Raw genomic sequence first — 16,460 nt, 5'->3', positions numbered from 1 at the left:
CTGTTTTTATTAGTAAATTCATAAGCCGTTTGCTTTAAATTACCCTGTACTCGTAGGTAGAAACATACCTTTTGGAAGTTGCATGGTTTTTTTGGAAAGCAGTTAAATAGTATTTACTGCTGTTGAGGCCCTGATTATAAATAATTAAGGGTAGTCATACATGTTCCCCTGTTCAACTATCTGTAATAACTTCATGTTGCCTGGGAGTAAACTCCACACTTGGCTCACTCTGATAGCCATAGCACTTGTTCCCATTCTTCTCTCCACTTTTAAAAGCATCTTAAAATTTAGCCGAACTGTAGTGCCCCCATTTTTTGAACCTGCCTTGTTTTTCCCACTTAGTTCTCATTTGCTCATTGTTGTTCTCTCCCCCAAAGCTAATCCATCATCTGTTTGTGCCTGTCACACTCCTGCTCCGGTAGCAAAGTCTCCTTCATTCATCACTTCCTTGAAGGGAACCTTTCTTGAGTATATACCATGTGGAATTCTCCCCTCTGTAAACATCTTTATACTTGGGGTACTTGAATGGCACTGTTACTTTTGCAAGCTTTTTGAGATCGTTAATCAGCTTTCATACACCATTCCCGTACAGTATTTCTCACTGTGCGTTAGACACAGTAAGACCATTTGTATAGTGTTTTAGCCTTTGCAGATCACTTTTCACATTGTTTCATTAAAGCTCTCCAAATTCTTAGTTACAAGGATTTGGTTGTTATTATAAATCCCCATTTTACAGATAAGGAAACAAACTCAGGATGGGTAAATATCATATAGGTATTTAGGGACAGGATTGGAACTCTAATTTGGGGTTTCAGAGTCTAGACCCTGCTTCTTTTTTGTGGGTTTTATCATCCCCAATATCTATTCTTACACAAGTGGATGGATGAATGAAGACATGTGTAAATTTTAATCTCAGAATACATAGCTGAAACACATGAACTGAAGATCTATTTATTACCCTGCTGTGTACTTCACATACTTTAAACTTAGAGGATAGTTTAGGCCTTGTGTTTCCTTTATATGAGTAATGAATTATGTTTTTTTGTCCCCTCTTCATTTAGATGAACTGAAGCACATTATTGGGGCTGAAACAACACGGAAAGGTATTCTTCGTGTTTTTGAAATGTTTCAGCACAACCAGTTAAATAGGAGAATGGTTTATGTCTTCTTGGAAGGCTTTTTGGAAACCTTATTTCCACAGTATAAATTTCGTGAACTCTTCAACAAACTGCATTCACGATCAAAGCAGATACAGAAATATAAACAGAAACTTCAAACTACTCAAGCGCCTTCTTTACAGAAGAGGTGACACTCCAATCTCTGAAGCTGGTGTTCATTTTGTCCAGGACTAATCATATGGACAGATCTTCTGGGGCTTAACTCATATACTGTCATGTCACACCAGTCTTTTAGTGTCTCAAAATAGATTATTAATACATCCATAAGACTGTGGTTCTTCTCATCCTCATCCATAATCCAGCCACTACCAAGAGAGATTTCTGTGTCTTAAATGATTTGGTGCATATTTTTGCAACATTGAGAGGATACTGCCCCCTTCTCAAGCAAGAATGACATTGGTCTCTTCCATTTCAAACTAATCAGCATTCTCCAGCAATGACAAAGTGCCAGAATGTATATGTGAGAGCTGAGGAAAGCACAAAACAATGGTTCACAGATAAACTGGCTAATTTGTTTAACCGTGGGCGACTGAGCAATGTATGATTTGGAGGGATTTGTTTTTGCATAATTTTATAGATCTTTATCAGAATTTTGATATAATGTGGATTAGCCAGGTGAATGATCTTTGGAACATCTGCTTCAGGTCTGGGGAAAGTGACAGGATGCCCTTAAAGTATGAAGTAACCTTATACCCTAATTACAGTTTTGTGACATAAAATAAAACCAATCAAAAACAGAATTTGATTGGATTTGTTATTATTGGTATAAAACAAATTTTAATTGATTCTTACGTGCTTTGGGGCTCTGTTTTGCTCTTATGGTACTCAATCATAAGTTTTCTTTTGGTATTCTGTGTGCAAAAAGAAGCATATAGTGGCACTCTCAGTTAAGTTTCAAAATTATTACAGTTTTCTTTAAGAGATTACTGATTACACAATAGGGAGTATAATCTCGAAAGAACTGCCAAATACATTCTGTTATTTTAAAAACATGGAAATTAAAAAAAGAACAGCACCATTGAAAGTTACAATGTGATCATTTTAAATTGTGTGATCTAGACATACCTTAGGTGATTGCAAAAGTAGCAAATCAAAGGATTAAATGAGCTTTTAGTCACATGTAAACAGACAAATTCCTAATTCTATTACTGTGTATATATATATATGAAAATAAATAATGAAAACAGAACTATAATATTTTTTAAAATATGCTTTTATTTATATTTTGCATAATGTAAAATTCTACTAAATAAAGCAAGTTGGCAAAACCCCTGGGTGTATACATTTAAGTCCCTGAAATAATTTTATACCAACAACAACAAATTACCTTTTCCAATTCTGGGGCCTCTGCATTTCTTATAGTTTTCTCATTCTCCGTTTGTCCATCTTAGAAGTCTTCATATAGCTTGTATGCAGGATTTCTGCATAGTTTTAAATACTTACACTGACTAAGGGTTTGGGTATGTCAGCATTTTTTGTTTTAAAAATATTTAACACTACAACCTTAAAATAGTGAAGCTACTTATCAGACCACTGAGCCAAGATCCTGGTATTAGAAGAACGTCTGGGTGCTTAAGATAAAGGGACAAAGTTTCGGTATCCCAGTTATTTGGGAGCTTTAAGATGGAAACAAGATGTTATTGTCTTGTTTTCACCGAGATCCTACTTACAAAGTGAAGCCTAATAACAGATTAAAGCCTTCCTTTAAAGCTTTATAATAATAATAATCATATTTATTAATAATGCTGTTGTGCATACTTAACAGTATGCATATATTCAGCATGTATTGCATGTCTAAAGAATTACTAAATGAAATCCCTTTCGTTGCAACTTGCAAATGAGAAAAGATCCTTATTGACTCTGGCAGAAGAAATAATACCTTTTCTTCCCAGTGTGTCTCACTGCTGTGGTCCCCCCTGCCCCCCATTCCCCAGGCTTTAAAGGTGAGGATTTGTGAAACATGTCTGTGGGAAGCATCAGCATGGCCATAAGTACAATGATTCTCAAATATACCCTTGCCCATTTCAAGTATATTTTTGACATAAATAAGTCTTAAGAGTAAACAAGAATTCATTTAAGAGCCTAGTGTGTACATATGAAAAGCATTTCCAGATAATGTGAGGAATGCTGGCCATCAACCAGGGAAAGAAAGAAAGGTTCTGCAAAATTGCAACTTTTCATAACAGAGCCCTGCAAAGTAACTGCAATCATACCAAAAACTATATGAGTAAATGGGTTTTTTAAGTAATTTTTGTTTCAAGAGTTTATATTTCAAAAGCAGAAATGTCAAATGGTAGTCTATGTAAATGGTTGTGCGTCTTCTCTATGCACATCTATGTTTTACATCAGAGAGAGCTGTGGTCATGCTAAAATTAGAGATACTTTCTGAATGACTTGGTCAAGCTGTGTGTAAAATATTTAATTCATAAGTCAAGTACAGTGTACTATGTTTAATAAAGTTATTACATTTAATGCATTTATTGCATATTTATAAATATATACCTGAAGAGGCTTTAAGTCTTCTGATATTTGATTTTTTGAATGTGTTTTTAAGTCAGTGGTGCCTTTAGGCAAGAACCTTCAAAATTAATCATCCTTTTTTGGGCTTTCTGATTTTTTCAGGTAACAAACTATTTAGGAACCATCACTACTAATAGTTGATTCACCTAAAAATTGATTGTATGATTTAAATATAGCGCTTAGCTGGGCATTTCCTCTGATTAGGGTGTTCTGAATAGTTGCTGAAAAAATTGTGCCATTGACCAATGGATACACTTGGTTAGCCTTAATTTTTTTTTTTTTTAATTAAAAACTTTCTTGAGTATTTCTGTTGGCTCATTTTAAGTTTGTGCTGCTGGTGTTTGGAAAAAAATCAAACAGTTAAGTGCTACCAGAAAGTGTATCAATTTTTAAAAAATTAAGAACAATATAAATTTCACAATCTAAAATTTTAATTTTGTGCAATATTTTCATTTAATGCATGTGTATTTGAGTAATTGTAAAATAAATGAATTTTTAATGTTTTGAGATCTAGTTTAAACTGTCTTCTTAACCCAACAACTTACATTCCGTTGTTGCTGCATCCTTTTATTTAAGGACTTGTTTTAAAAGTCTTTTTTGTCACTCCTTGTAAAATTCTTTTGTTATTAGTAAATTTTGCTTATGGGAGCATGGCTCCTGTATTACAAGGGAAAAATATAAAGAGCACATCTTAGGATTATAGTTGTTAAAAGATAACTTGTGCATATCATTGTACAGTAAATGTCAACTGTGTGCCTAACTATTCTATCAATACTTTCCTTCTTTAACAAAGAAGAAACAACAATCAGAATGTCAGTTATTTTTATTGAACTAAAAAGAAGATTAAAATTTTTATTTGGTTTGCGTTATGTTCTGTCCATTAGAAAATACTAATAAAATATTAACAAACCTTTTTGTTGAATTTATTTAGTAGTGATGTATTCTTATTACTTTAAAAAGTGCTTGCTCAATGGTCTTATTCTTAGTATCTGTTTGTATTTTCCCTTCTTTTTATTTTAGAAATCAAGCAATTTCAGTTCCATATTGATAGAAGAGCTGTTGAGTGATTACTGATAACTTACTGAATTTAATTTTTCCATTTATGGGACAAGTAATTTACAACCACAATGTTCTAGAAACTTCATACTTACCTATCATACAAAATTATAAAGTCATTTTCCCATAGAAAGAGCTGTAATAAGTAGTCCACTAACAGTTTTTATTTGGTCTTATTTTTAACTCATAGTCTGCCTAATATTTTAGATGTTTCAGTTTTAAAGGCAACAGATTCAATACTCACAATGTGGCTCTGTCTGGTTGGTCATAATATTTTCAGTCTTTATCTGTATCCATAGACTTCTCAGACATCAGCTGTGTGAGTACTTTTACTCTGCTCTGGACAGGCATAGTATTTGTCAAAGTGCATCCTGTAAAATATTGGTCTCTTTAAGATGTTTCTGGACAGTAATTTTATACTTCTGTGTAACTTATGCAAATCTACGTACTCTTCCAAACCCTAAAATGTTCCTTTACAATCCAGATGAAAACTATCAAAGTTTCTGAAAAGTTCTGGAATAAATAAGCCTATTTAATTTTGTTTACCTAACTTCCCAAACCACAGAATTTTTTTGTCATCAACACCTATTAATAGCTTGATGATAATGTTCCCAAGGAACATGATTTGAAAAACCTTAGATGGGGTGAAAAAACGGTGAAGCATCTTTAGTTAGGGCATAAACTCTAGATAGAATATAAACCAATGGATTTGGGATATGAAGTTTTACTTTCAGTCTGTCATTCCAATGGAAAGTTGAGTCTTTGAAAGAAAAAGGAGAACATGAGAAATTAACAGATGGTTAGAGAGTTGAATTTGGACCTGAGTACCAGAATAATGAACTCAGTAAGGGATAATATAGTATGTCCCATGAGGAGTGGGAAAGATACTTGCCAAGGATCTTGCTAGTGTGGTCAAGAGGATATTAACTAAGTGCAGAGGGGAGAGAGAAATGTGATACAGTTCAGTTTTTAAAATGTGTGCCAGACAATTGCCCCTTATATACTGGCGGATATTGTTTGTCCTAGGAAAAATTGCAGCAGCTGAGAACCTAGTACTTCACAAGAAAAAAATTTAATAGAATGAAAATTAATCCACTCACGTTTATTACAGTGTATGAGAAATGGATGAAATGTGATATTTTAAGTGGGTAAACATGATCTTTTACATAGCATCAGGTGGAATAAAATATAGGATTTTTGTATTGAAAGTCCCCAGGACCACCCCCTGGTAACTCACTAGGAGAGCTGACAGACTCAGAGCCTATAGGCCTACTCACAGCTAAGATTTATTACAGCAAAAAGAGAAGGAACAAGATCAAAAGGAGAGGGCTCGTGGGGCAAAGTCTGAGGGAAACCTCATGAGCTTCGAAGTTATTCTCCCAGTTGAGACTTGCAGGAGACACATAATTCTGCCCCCAGCAAAGTGCATTTAATTCTGCCCCACGTGAACTGTTAGCAACCAGAGGAGCTGATTCAAGACTGATTTTTATTGGGGGTTGGGGGAGGTCCTGTAGGCACTCTGCCTAGTATGTACTGAAATTCTGGACTCTCCAAAGGAAAGCACGTGTTCTGCATAAGCCATGCATTTTGTACAATTTAGTTTGGGGAATGGTAGGAATGCTTCCGAAATCAAGTTCTCAGATACCTGAGAACAAGGGCTAACCTTGTAAGGAGGCCTTTCAAAGGACAGCAGTTCTACTTGCTGTGTTAGTTCTTTTTGCTCAACTATATACCTTGATCCCCAGAAATGGCTAATAGTAATAAAGATTTGCACTGAAAGTAAGATTTATCCTCATGTAGAAGCCTCTATACCTAGAGTTGGAAATAGAATTTAGACATAGATAAAAGGGAAAAAAGATTAAGTGATGTTGATATCTCTATATACTGCAATCCAAGAAGCCAGAGGAACAGATTTGTGTATTTCCAATAAAGATTCCCATAACAGGTACTTAGTACTTAATATTCCAAACAACCTTTTGAGGTATAGATACTGTTCTGCAGTTGATAAATGGGAGAACTCAGGCATATAGTGGTTGAGTCATTTATCCAAACTTTCACAATGGGTAAGTGCTCAGGATGAAATCTCAACCGTGGTGGTCTGATTCTAGTCTGTGCCATAGTTTCTCGGTGCTATTGACATTTTAGGCTGCATAGTATGTTCTGGGAGCTGTCCTGTATGATGGGATGTTTAGCAGCATCCTTGAACTCTACTCACTAGATAATTTCCGTAGCACTACCCTTCACCCCCAGTTATAACCAAGAATGTCACGAGACACTACCACATGATATCTGGGGCAAAATTGCCACCAGTTGAGAACCCCTTATCTATGCTCATTCACAAAGACTGTCTTTTCTCACAAGCAAACACAGGACAAATCTGTGGCTTACCTTGTAGGGAGAATGTAAAGGGGATGGCTAACTGCCTTAAAAGGAGGGGAAAGGTGGGGTGAGGGGGGCAGCAAAACCAAATATTTAACCTTGTCTTTAAGGAAGCATCCCCGTAGTTGATGGGAGGGAGGGGGAAGAAAGGGATTTTGCAACCTGGGAGAGAAAACGGGGTTTTTCTTAAAGATGTGAGATGAATGTATGAGAAAATTGCCACGATCAGGCTGTTAACTTGCTAACACTGGTATTGTGGGATCTTTTTCTTTCAAATAACTGTTGTCCCTTTTATGTTGTGAGCCAGTCCTTCTAGAGCCTGAACATTCCCTTGCAGTCTTTGCAAGTAAATGCCTTCCCCGAATGCTCTTGTTTCTTGAGTTTTCCTTTTGACAGGTGAGAACCCCACTGGGATGCCCAGGTGACTCACCGAATGCACTGACTTTGCCTGTCAGGGATGGACCTCGTTCCACAACTAGAGCTTCTACCCCTGCTGACTGTTTTCTCTTGCTTTCCCTCTGCTGCTGCTTCTGGGTCTTGGTCAAGTCAGGTTCTGGTTTTGAGTAAGTGCACAGCTGCTTTATTTCTCGATTGATAGAAGCAATGTTGGGAAGCTGGTTTTTGCTTTCTGATCTGATTATCAAGCAGTCATTTGTCTTTTTTGTTTGTCTACCTGTCTTGGGGATTCTTAATATCTTACTGGCATTTCAGACATAGGTTTAGTCAGGCCAATAGCTGGTCCCACCTGTGGGATTAAGATGTTCATGTTCCAGCCCACAGGTGTTCCTTCTGGTAGTGGAATCCTCCATGTTGTTTGTCTTACTCATACAGTACTATAAGCTAAAGAAAATTCAAGAAAAAAGTTTTCATGCCTGTGGGAAAGAAAGCAGCTTCCCGCAGTCATTCTTGTCTTTGAACTCCCTCCTTACAACGCTGTTACAATGAATTGGTAAGTTTTGTTCCTTATTTTTGATTCAGATTGCAGTTGTAAAAGTGAGCCTGCTAGTTGTGTGTTTGTGCGTGTAAATGGAAAAGAAAATTGTCTGTGATACTGTACTTGTGGCTGGCATTCACCCACTTTATTGCCTCAACTTCTGGAATTAATTGGGCATAAAAATTGATCATTTATAAGCACTATTGGGATATCTAATATAAAAATACAGATTAACCATCAAATAGAGAATGCATAAAAAGATTTAAAAAAATTAAAATTAGTATCATTTGGTTTTAGGGTAAGAGTTGAGAATTAAAAATTTTCCTTGTTTTTTATAACAGTATGATAGAACGGGACTGCAGATTGAAAGATTACTTTTGGCTTTTCAGGAGCTTCATGACTTCTTATGCAACCTGAAGGAAGTTGAGTAGCTTGATTTTTTTCTTCTTATTTCTTTAAGAACAAACAAAAAAGCCCACAATGAACCAGATGAAGATTTGAAAAACAACCTTTGTGTCAAAAACTAAATACACATATGTACTGAAATAGGAAGAAATCTAGCACTAAACTCCTCCAGGGCTTTCTAGATTGCTCAAGAGTTGGATAAAATTCTTTTATTGCATGAGTATGAAATATTTTCCAAATGTGTTTGCTGGTAGACTTGTATGCCTTTGCTTATCTCCATAATTGATAAATTAGATTATAAAGTCTTAAATTTAACGAAGCTCCTATTCTGATTGCATAAACAGACTAAGTAGGACTTAATGTAAATTTAAAATAAAAGAACCAAGTAAGTTTCAGAGTCAAAGTAAAAAAAAAAGTCCAGTGGATAAGTTTGCTAGTTCTTTAAGGAAACTCAAATACTTGCTGAAGGAGTTGGGGTAGAGGTTAGTCATTCTTTAATGGCCTAGATTGCTGGGATGCAAGATCAGAAACAAAAACATGCATAAGTTATCAAATAAAAGAACAGTGTGCTAATACCTTGTTTTAATAATTAGGTATATAAATGTAGAAAAAGTCAAAATATTACTAAATGAAGCAAATACTTGGATAAATTAGACAGTTTTAATAATTTTCGTTTAAAACAACTACATGTCTTTGCCTTAGTATGAAAAGTAATATTACCCTAGAGTTTCTAATTTTATAAAACTTGGATATGTTTTCCTATCGAAAGCCTTATTTGATTGTCATGCATTTCCCACACTGATTTGATGGATCAAGTAAGTTATCTTTGTCTCCACAGAACATTTAATTAAGATTATGAAAATGTGAAAGTTGTGTTTGACTAACTTAGTAGTTTTCAAATGGGGATGAATTTACTTTTCATGGAACATATGGGAATATCTGGACGTTTTTGATTGTTGGGACCAGAGAAGTTGCTTAATAAGTAGAGGACAGGAATATAGCTCAACATCCTATAACATCTTAATGAGCAGAGGACAGGAATGTAGCTCAACATCCTATAGCACCCTACAACAAAGAACTTTCAGGGCCAAAACATCAATAGTACTGAGGATTGCCAAACCCGGAACTGAATAAAATTATTATGGCTTTATAAAAAGGATTTATTCTTCTGGTGCTTCAGATCATAAAACAGTGTTGTATAGATAGTTACTACATTTACAATGACTATGTAAAAAAATTTTATATGGTTTTTGAAATTCATCTATGTTGTGACAAGTATCAATAACTCATCCTTTTTATTGTTAATATTCCATAGTGTGGATAACTACTTATCTATTCATCAGTTGAAGGACACTGGCTTATTTCAAGGCCTTGGTAATTATAAATAAAGCTACTATAAACATGGTTGTATAATAAAGAATTTGGCCTCTCTCCTTGGTTCCTGACCCTGGTAAACTCTAAATCCATGGAATTTCCTATGTAATGGGGGTGTCTTTGCTATTCATGAGCCCCTTAGATCACCTGAGTTAATGCTAAGGAGATGAGTTGACTTAGGATGGGAGCTGGTCACCAGAAGGATCAGTCGTGTGATTAAGAGGTTTGGGTAAGAAGAGTGGAACTGGAGGGGCGCCTGGGTGGCTCAGTCGTTAAGCATCTGCCTTCAGCTCAGGTCATGATCCCAGGGTCCTGGGATCGAGCCCCACATCGGGCTCCCTGCTCAGTGGGGAGTCTGCTTCTCCCTCTCCCACTGCCGCTCCCTCTGTCTGTGCTCTCTTTCTCTGTCAAAAAAATAAAATCTTACAAAAAAAAAAAGGGAATTGGAAATTGAGTTCAATTATGTGGCCAATGATCCAATCAATCATGACTGTCATGAAACTCCAATAAGAACTCTGGACATCAAAGCTCAGTAGAGTTTTCTGGTTGGACAACAAACACATTATTGTGCTAGAACCTTGACCCACCCTGATTCCATGGCAAAGGGGGCAAGGAAGCTCTGCATGTTGGAACCTCCCAGACCTTACCATCTGTGTCTCTTCATTTGACTGTCCTGATTTGTATCATTTATAGTAAAACTGTAATCAAATTATGATTCCCTGAATTCCATGAGTAGTTCTAGTGAACTATTGAAATGAGGCTGTGGGAACCCCTGGATTCATAACCAGTTAATCAGAAGTACAAGTGGCCTGGGCACTCCCAAGTGTGGTTGGCATCAGGAGTAAGGGCAGTCTTGTTGGAGACAGCCTTTAAACCTGTAGAATGTGAGGTTAACTCTGAATGATTAGCACAGAATTGTACTGCTGTATACTAGTTGGTGTCAGAATAAGCATTCAAGGGAAAAATAAAGAAATCAGAGGGAGACAAACCATAAGAGACTCTTAATCATAGGGAACAAACAGGGTTGCTGAAGGGGAGAGGGGTGGGGGATGGGGTAACTGGGTGATGGGCATTAAGGAAGGCATGTGATGTAATGAGCACGTGCCTTCCTTAATGTTATATAAGACTGATGAATTACTGACTTCTACCTCTGAAACCAATAATGCATTATACGTTAATTGAATTCAAATAAAAAAAATTTGAACTGTGAATTCAGTGTCTTTTATAGATACAGAATTATCCAGCTATATTTGTTTCTTCTTGAGAAAACCTTGGTAGTTGACATCTTTTAAGAAAGTTGTCCATTTTATCTAAGTCGGGGTTTCTCAACCAAAGTGACGTTAGGATAGGATAGTTCTTTGCTGTGGGAGGGTGTCCTTTGCGTGATAGGATGTTTAGCAGCATCCCAAGCCTCTATTCACTAGATGCTAGAAGTCTCTAGTTGGGACAACCCAAAATGTCTTTAGACAAGACATTATCGAATGTCTTGTCTCATTGCCCTGTTGGCTGAGAATGAGTGATTTAAGTTATCAAATTCATTGTCATAATGTTTCTTTTTTGTAATATTCTGTATGTATGTATGTATGTATGATCCGTAGGAATTTTCTTTTATCTCTGATACTGGTAATTTATGTCTTGTCTCCTTCTCCCTCCTCTGCCTGTTTCTTTCTCTCATCAGATTGGCTAGCGCTTAATTTTATTAGAACTACTTTTGGTTTCATTGATTTTCTCTGTTGCTTTCTGCTTTCAATTTTATTTTTTCATGTTTTTATCTTATGTCTGTCCTTTTTCTTGATTTTAGTTTATTTCCTCTTCTTTTCATAGTTCCTTAAAGTAGAAGCTCAGATGATTTCCTAATATATTCATTTAACACTATAAATTTCCCTCTAAATGTACTTTAGTTGCATCCCATAAATTCAGGGTTGTCTTCTCTTTATTTTCATTCAGTTCAAAAGATAGTTCTGTTTGACTCCTTCTTTGATCCGTGGGTTACTTAGAAGTATATTTAATTTCTAAACATTTTGGGATTTTCCATATATGGGCTATTGATTTCTAGTCTTTTTCCATTTAGGTTAGAGAACACACTTTATATACTTTCTGTTCTTTTTAACTTTGTTGGGATTTGTTTTGTGACCAGCATGTGCTCTATCTTGGTAGATCTTTTATGTGTACTTGAAAAGAATGTATATTCTGTTACTGTGTAGAATATTTAATCATTGTTTGTTATGTCAAGTTCTTTGTAGTGTTTAGGCTTACATCTTTACTATTTTTTTTCTGCTTTGTCTTTCAATTACTGAGGAACGAGTGTTGAAGTCTCCAGTTATAGTTGTATACAGTTTTGTTTATTTTTAAGATTTTATTTATTTATTTGACAGAGAGAGCACAAGTAGGCAGAGTGGCAGGCAGAGGGAGAGGGAGAAGCAGGCTCTCCGCTGAGCAGGGAGCTGGACGTGGGGCTCGATCCCAGGACCCTGGGATCATGACCTGAGCCAAAGGGAGCCGCTTAACAGCCGCATGACCTGAGCCAAAGGCACCCAGGCACCCATTTCCTTTTAGTTCTATTAGGTTTTGCTTCATGTTATTGAAGCTTTGTTCATACATATTTAAGATATTTATGTCCATGGGATGAAATGACCCATTCATCATTGTCTAATGCTTCTCTTTATCCCTCCTAATATTCTTTGTTCTGATGTCAACTTTGTCTGATATGTAGACCTTAAAAAATACCATACTCCAGGCTAGACTCAGCCCATGAGCCATAGTGTGTTGACTTCTGTTCTAGGACGTTTCTTGTCCACAGGCATAGTTGATTCTTTTGTTGCTGGTTGGTTGGTTTGTATTTTTATCTCTGCCATTTAATCTGGGTGTTTAAACCATTTAAATTTATTTAATTGTTGAATTTAAATTTATCGTCTTGCTAGTTGTTTTCTATTTTTTCCATTTATTCTCTATTCCCTTTTTCCTCTTCTTTTGGATTATTTTTTATGAATCCGTTTGATCTTTCCTCATGACCTTTAGCCTTACTTTCTCTAAATAATGTTTTTTTAAAGTTTAAAATATGCAACTTTAAATTGTCACAACTGTGTTAAAATGATATATTACTTTATGTATTCTATAGGAATTGTACAATATATTTCCAATTCCTCCTTTATTGTTGTTTTGCTATACATTTTATTTTTACATATATTATAAGCCCTACAGTTAAACTCTTAATTACCTTACCTTAGTCAAATATCTCCTAAGTTGATTAAAAACAAGGAAAAATATCATTTATACTTAGGTTCGTTTTTACCATTTACAGTGCTTTTCATTTGTTTACGCAATCCAAGTTTTTATCTAGTAATAATACTTCTGCCTGAAAAATTTTGATTTAACATTCATGGTGGTACACATCTATTGCCATTGAGTTTTCTCAGTTTTTGTTGTATACACAAGTCTTAACTTCGCCTTGATTTTTGAACAATATTTTCACTACACATAGTACTGTTGGTTGACTGTGGTTTATTTCCTCGCCAGCACTTTAAATATGCTCCATGACCATGAAAAGATCAGTGGTTGTCAGGGGTTTGGGAAGTGGGAAGGGAGGGAGGGATGAACAGGGGAAACAAAGGGAATTTTTAGGGTGAGGAAACTATTCTTAATAAAACAAATGGATACATGTCATCAGGCTTGTGTCAATACAGTACAAAGAGTAAACCTTAATGTAAAGTATGGACTACAGTTAATGTAGTCCATAGTTTACATTGTTAATATATATTAATAATGTACATTATGTAATAATTATAACTACATTATTATATTACAATAAGCATTTGTAACAGTTGTTTAACACTAATGCAAGATGTATGTTAATAATAGAGAAAACTGGGGCACCTGGGTGGCTCAGTCGTTAAGTGTTTGCCTTCAGCTCAGGTCATGATCCCAGGGTCCTAGGATCGAGCCCTGCATCGGGCTCCCTGCTCAGTGGGAAGCCTGCTTCTCCCTCTCCCTCTCCCCCTACTTGTGTTCCCTCTCTCGCTGTCTCTCTCTCTGTCAAATAAATAAATAAAATCTTTAAAAAAAAATAGAGAAAACTGGGTGTGGAGTTAGAGGGTGAAGTGGGGAGTGGGTGGGTATATGGAGCTCTATGTACTTCCTCTTAATTGTATAAATCTAAAACTACTAACAAAAATAAAGTCAATTAATGATTTTTTAAAATACATCACTCTGTTGTTGGTCTTGCATGGTTTTGGTGAGAAGTCTGACGTAATTCTTTTTTTGTTTGTTTATCTATGTTGCATCTTTTTTCTTTTTGCTAGCTGCCTTCAAGATTATTTTCTTTGCTTTAGAGCAGTTTACCTATGCTGTGTCTAGATTTTTGTATGTGCATATGCCTGTGTGCATGCATGTTATTTTCATCTTGCTTACTTACAACACTTATCAGAGCTTCTTGGATCTGTGGTTTTATGTATTTCATTATTTCTGGAAAAATATCTTCATATATTCTTATTTCTTGTTCTCTTTTTCTCGGACTCTGCTTACCTATATGTTAGTTCCACTGATGGTATCCTACATTTCTGGGATTTATTCCCATTCTTTTTTTCTTTGCGTTTAATCCAGGAGAGAGGATTTGATTGATTCATCCAATCAACATCCAGCTTCGGGCACTCCTAATGTGTATGGACTTTAGGACAAACCACATCAGAAGTCAGCGCTGGGTCAGGAGCCGTTCTTTGTCCAGTCATCTATGGCAGTGCTTTCTGGTATTGAGCCCATGGCTGCCTACATCTGATTCTCTTAGTAGGCATCAGAGGCGAGATTTCTGATAGAGCTCATAGGTATGGCCAGCATCCCAAGGATGGCAGATGCCTGTCCAATACAGTTTACAAGGGAGAGCAAAGCAGGAAAAGTAAAATCATCCTTTGGGAAAGGGAAATCAAGATATTTTCATGCTCTTGCCCTGAAGCACAGAAATATTGTACAGAAGCTCATTCATCCTCTGGGTGTCTGTAAGTTCATGGGAGGTAGGTACTTCCATTTTACCTAAAATTTATATGAAGGATAGGAGTTACCTCTGAGGAGGCAGAGGAAAATTTAAATGACACCTATCATCAAGTACTTAGTAATATACTGAAGATTAGATAGCAGATCTAGGTTCCTATTACAACAGTATCACACATTACACCAAAACTACACTTGTCTGAAGTTAGCACATAGAAGACAGTTTTTAAGGAATATACTAATTAATCCCCTCCACTGAAGAGTAATTGGGGGGAAAGACAATCCTTTATTAACTGTAGTGAGTCTTGTCCCTTTCTGATTACTGTTCCTACTTGTAATTGACTTGTACTAGTTCACGGACTGAGGCAATTTTCAGTGTGAGAACAGAAAATGAAAAAGGACAATGGAATAAGACTTCCATGGCTAAAGTAGTAGTTTGATAACCCACCAGCTCTGTGACCCTGTCAGTGACAAAATCATTCTGGAGCATGGACTGACCAGCTGGAGCCTCAGCTGTGCTCATTCTTGAATTCATAGGCTTTCAGGCACATATAATGGATGTATAGAGAGGCCCTCAGAACCCTCTGGAAGAGAATGTTTCCCAGGGGAAGAGGGAGTCTGGGTTAGAAACTTGCTCAGACCCCAGTGATCTGAAAGGAATAGCAACGCTGAGGGCAGCATCTTAAAGAGAGGCCTTTCCAAAACTTCTGTAAAACCTTAGTGTCACAGGGTGATTATTTAGGACCCATGTAAGTGAGAGCATGTAGCTCAGAGAGGGAGCCGAGATAAATTCTCCTCCACTTCCCCAGAAAAGCTTTGGCGTACTATGGGCTCTGAAGAAGAGAGCACATCTTGGGTACCTGTGTACACCCCCTCCCCCGCCCCCGGCAAGCGCAGCTCTCATGGACGAGACCCAGCAGTGCTCTGGGCCCTGGCTCTTTCCGTGGGCTTTCTTTTGGGAGTTATTTCCTGTTAGCCTAGTCATTTGTTAGTCATTTGTTTTTCTTTTTAGACTTTGCACCTGTTAGGAGACAGTCTTTCTAGAAAATGTCTACACATTCTTTTGCAGAGCCATTTCTATTTCTTGAGTTATTGCAGAGCTTACAAATTACTTTGGGGATTTTCCTATGTGGATAGATCGGCATGAAATAGGAAGTGGTAAAGAAATGAATGATTCTGTTTCTTCAGTCCATCTGCAGCTGGTACTTAGAGCCACCCTCTCATGTTGGTGCTATGAGGGGGTAGAACCTCAATCTATGGAGTTTAATTTATTTCTGTTGAGCTATAGTCATAGAGATAAATTTACCAAGAACCAGTTTACAAATTATGGGAAATAACTTGATATTTTTACATCTTCTAATTCTGCATTTCAGGGTTGCCCTCAAGAGTTTGATTCGTGAGACTGTTCAGTATTGACGAAAAGAATGCTTTTTCCTGAAAAATAATAATCCTAGCTAGTGTTTAGCTAGCACTTTACATAGCTTGCCTTATATAATCCTTGAAAAATCCCCATCAGGGATTATTATTATCCCCATTCTATAGCAGCAGAGGCCTTAGTCACAGGGGAAGGTTCATAATCTGCACATGGTCACACGGCTAACACTGGGTTGGGCCAGAATTCCAAGTTGCTCTCC

General features: G+C 36.5%; 1 protein-coding gene across 3 annotated transcripts in view; it reads left to right on the top strand.

Moving 5' to 3' along the window:
• Positions 1-4,597, top strand: part of SNX13 (sorting nexin 13) — a 131,158-nt gene extending 126,561 nt beyond the window's left edge. For 2 of the 3 annotated variants that reach the window (XM_028118149.2, XM_028118144.2), the window contains one exon: positions 1,062-4,597. In XM_028118149.2, coding sequence (XP_027973950.2) covers positions 1,062-1,309 — 248 coding nt within the window. In that variant the 3' untranslated portion in view covers positions 1,310-4,597. The remainder of the gene's footprint in view (positions 1-1,061) is intronic. The other variant, XM_028118157.2, reaches the window with a different exon arrangement.
• Positions 4,598-16,460: the final 11,863 nt, after the last annotated feature.

This window comes from Eumetopias jubatus, unplaced genomic scaffold, assembly GCF_037043125.1.
Source record: "Eumetopias jubatus isolate StellerSeaLion01/CBP00866 unplaced genomic scaffold, mEumJub1_p1.0 scaffold_14, whole genome shotgun sequence".
Lineage (NCBI taxonomy): Eukaryota > Metazoa > Chordata > Mammalia > Carnivora > Otariidae > Eumetopias > Eumetopias jubatus.
Note: the sequence above shows the minus strand (reverse complement) of the source record. Positions and strands in the feature narration are given on the sequence as shown.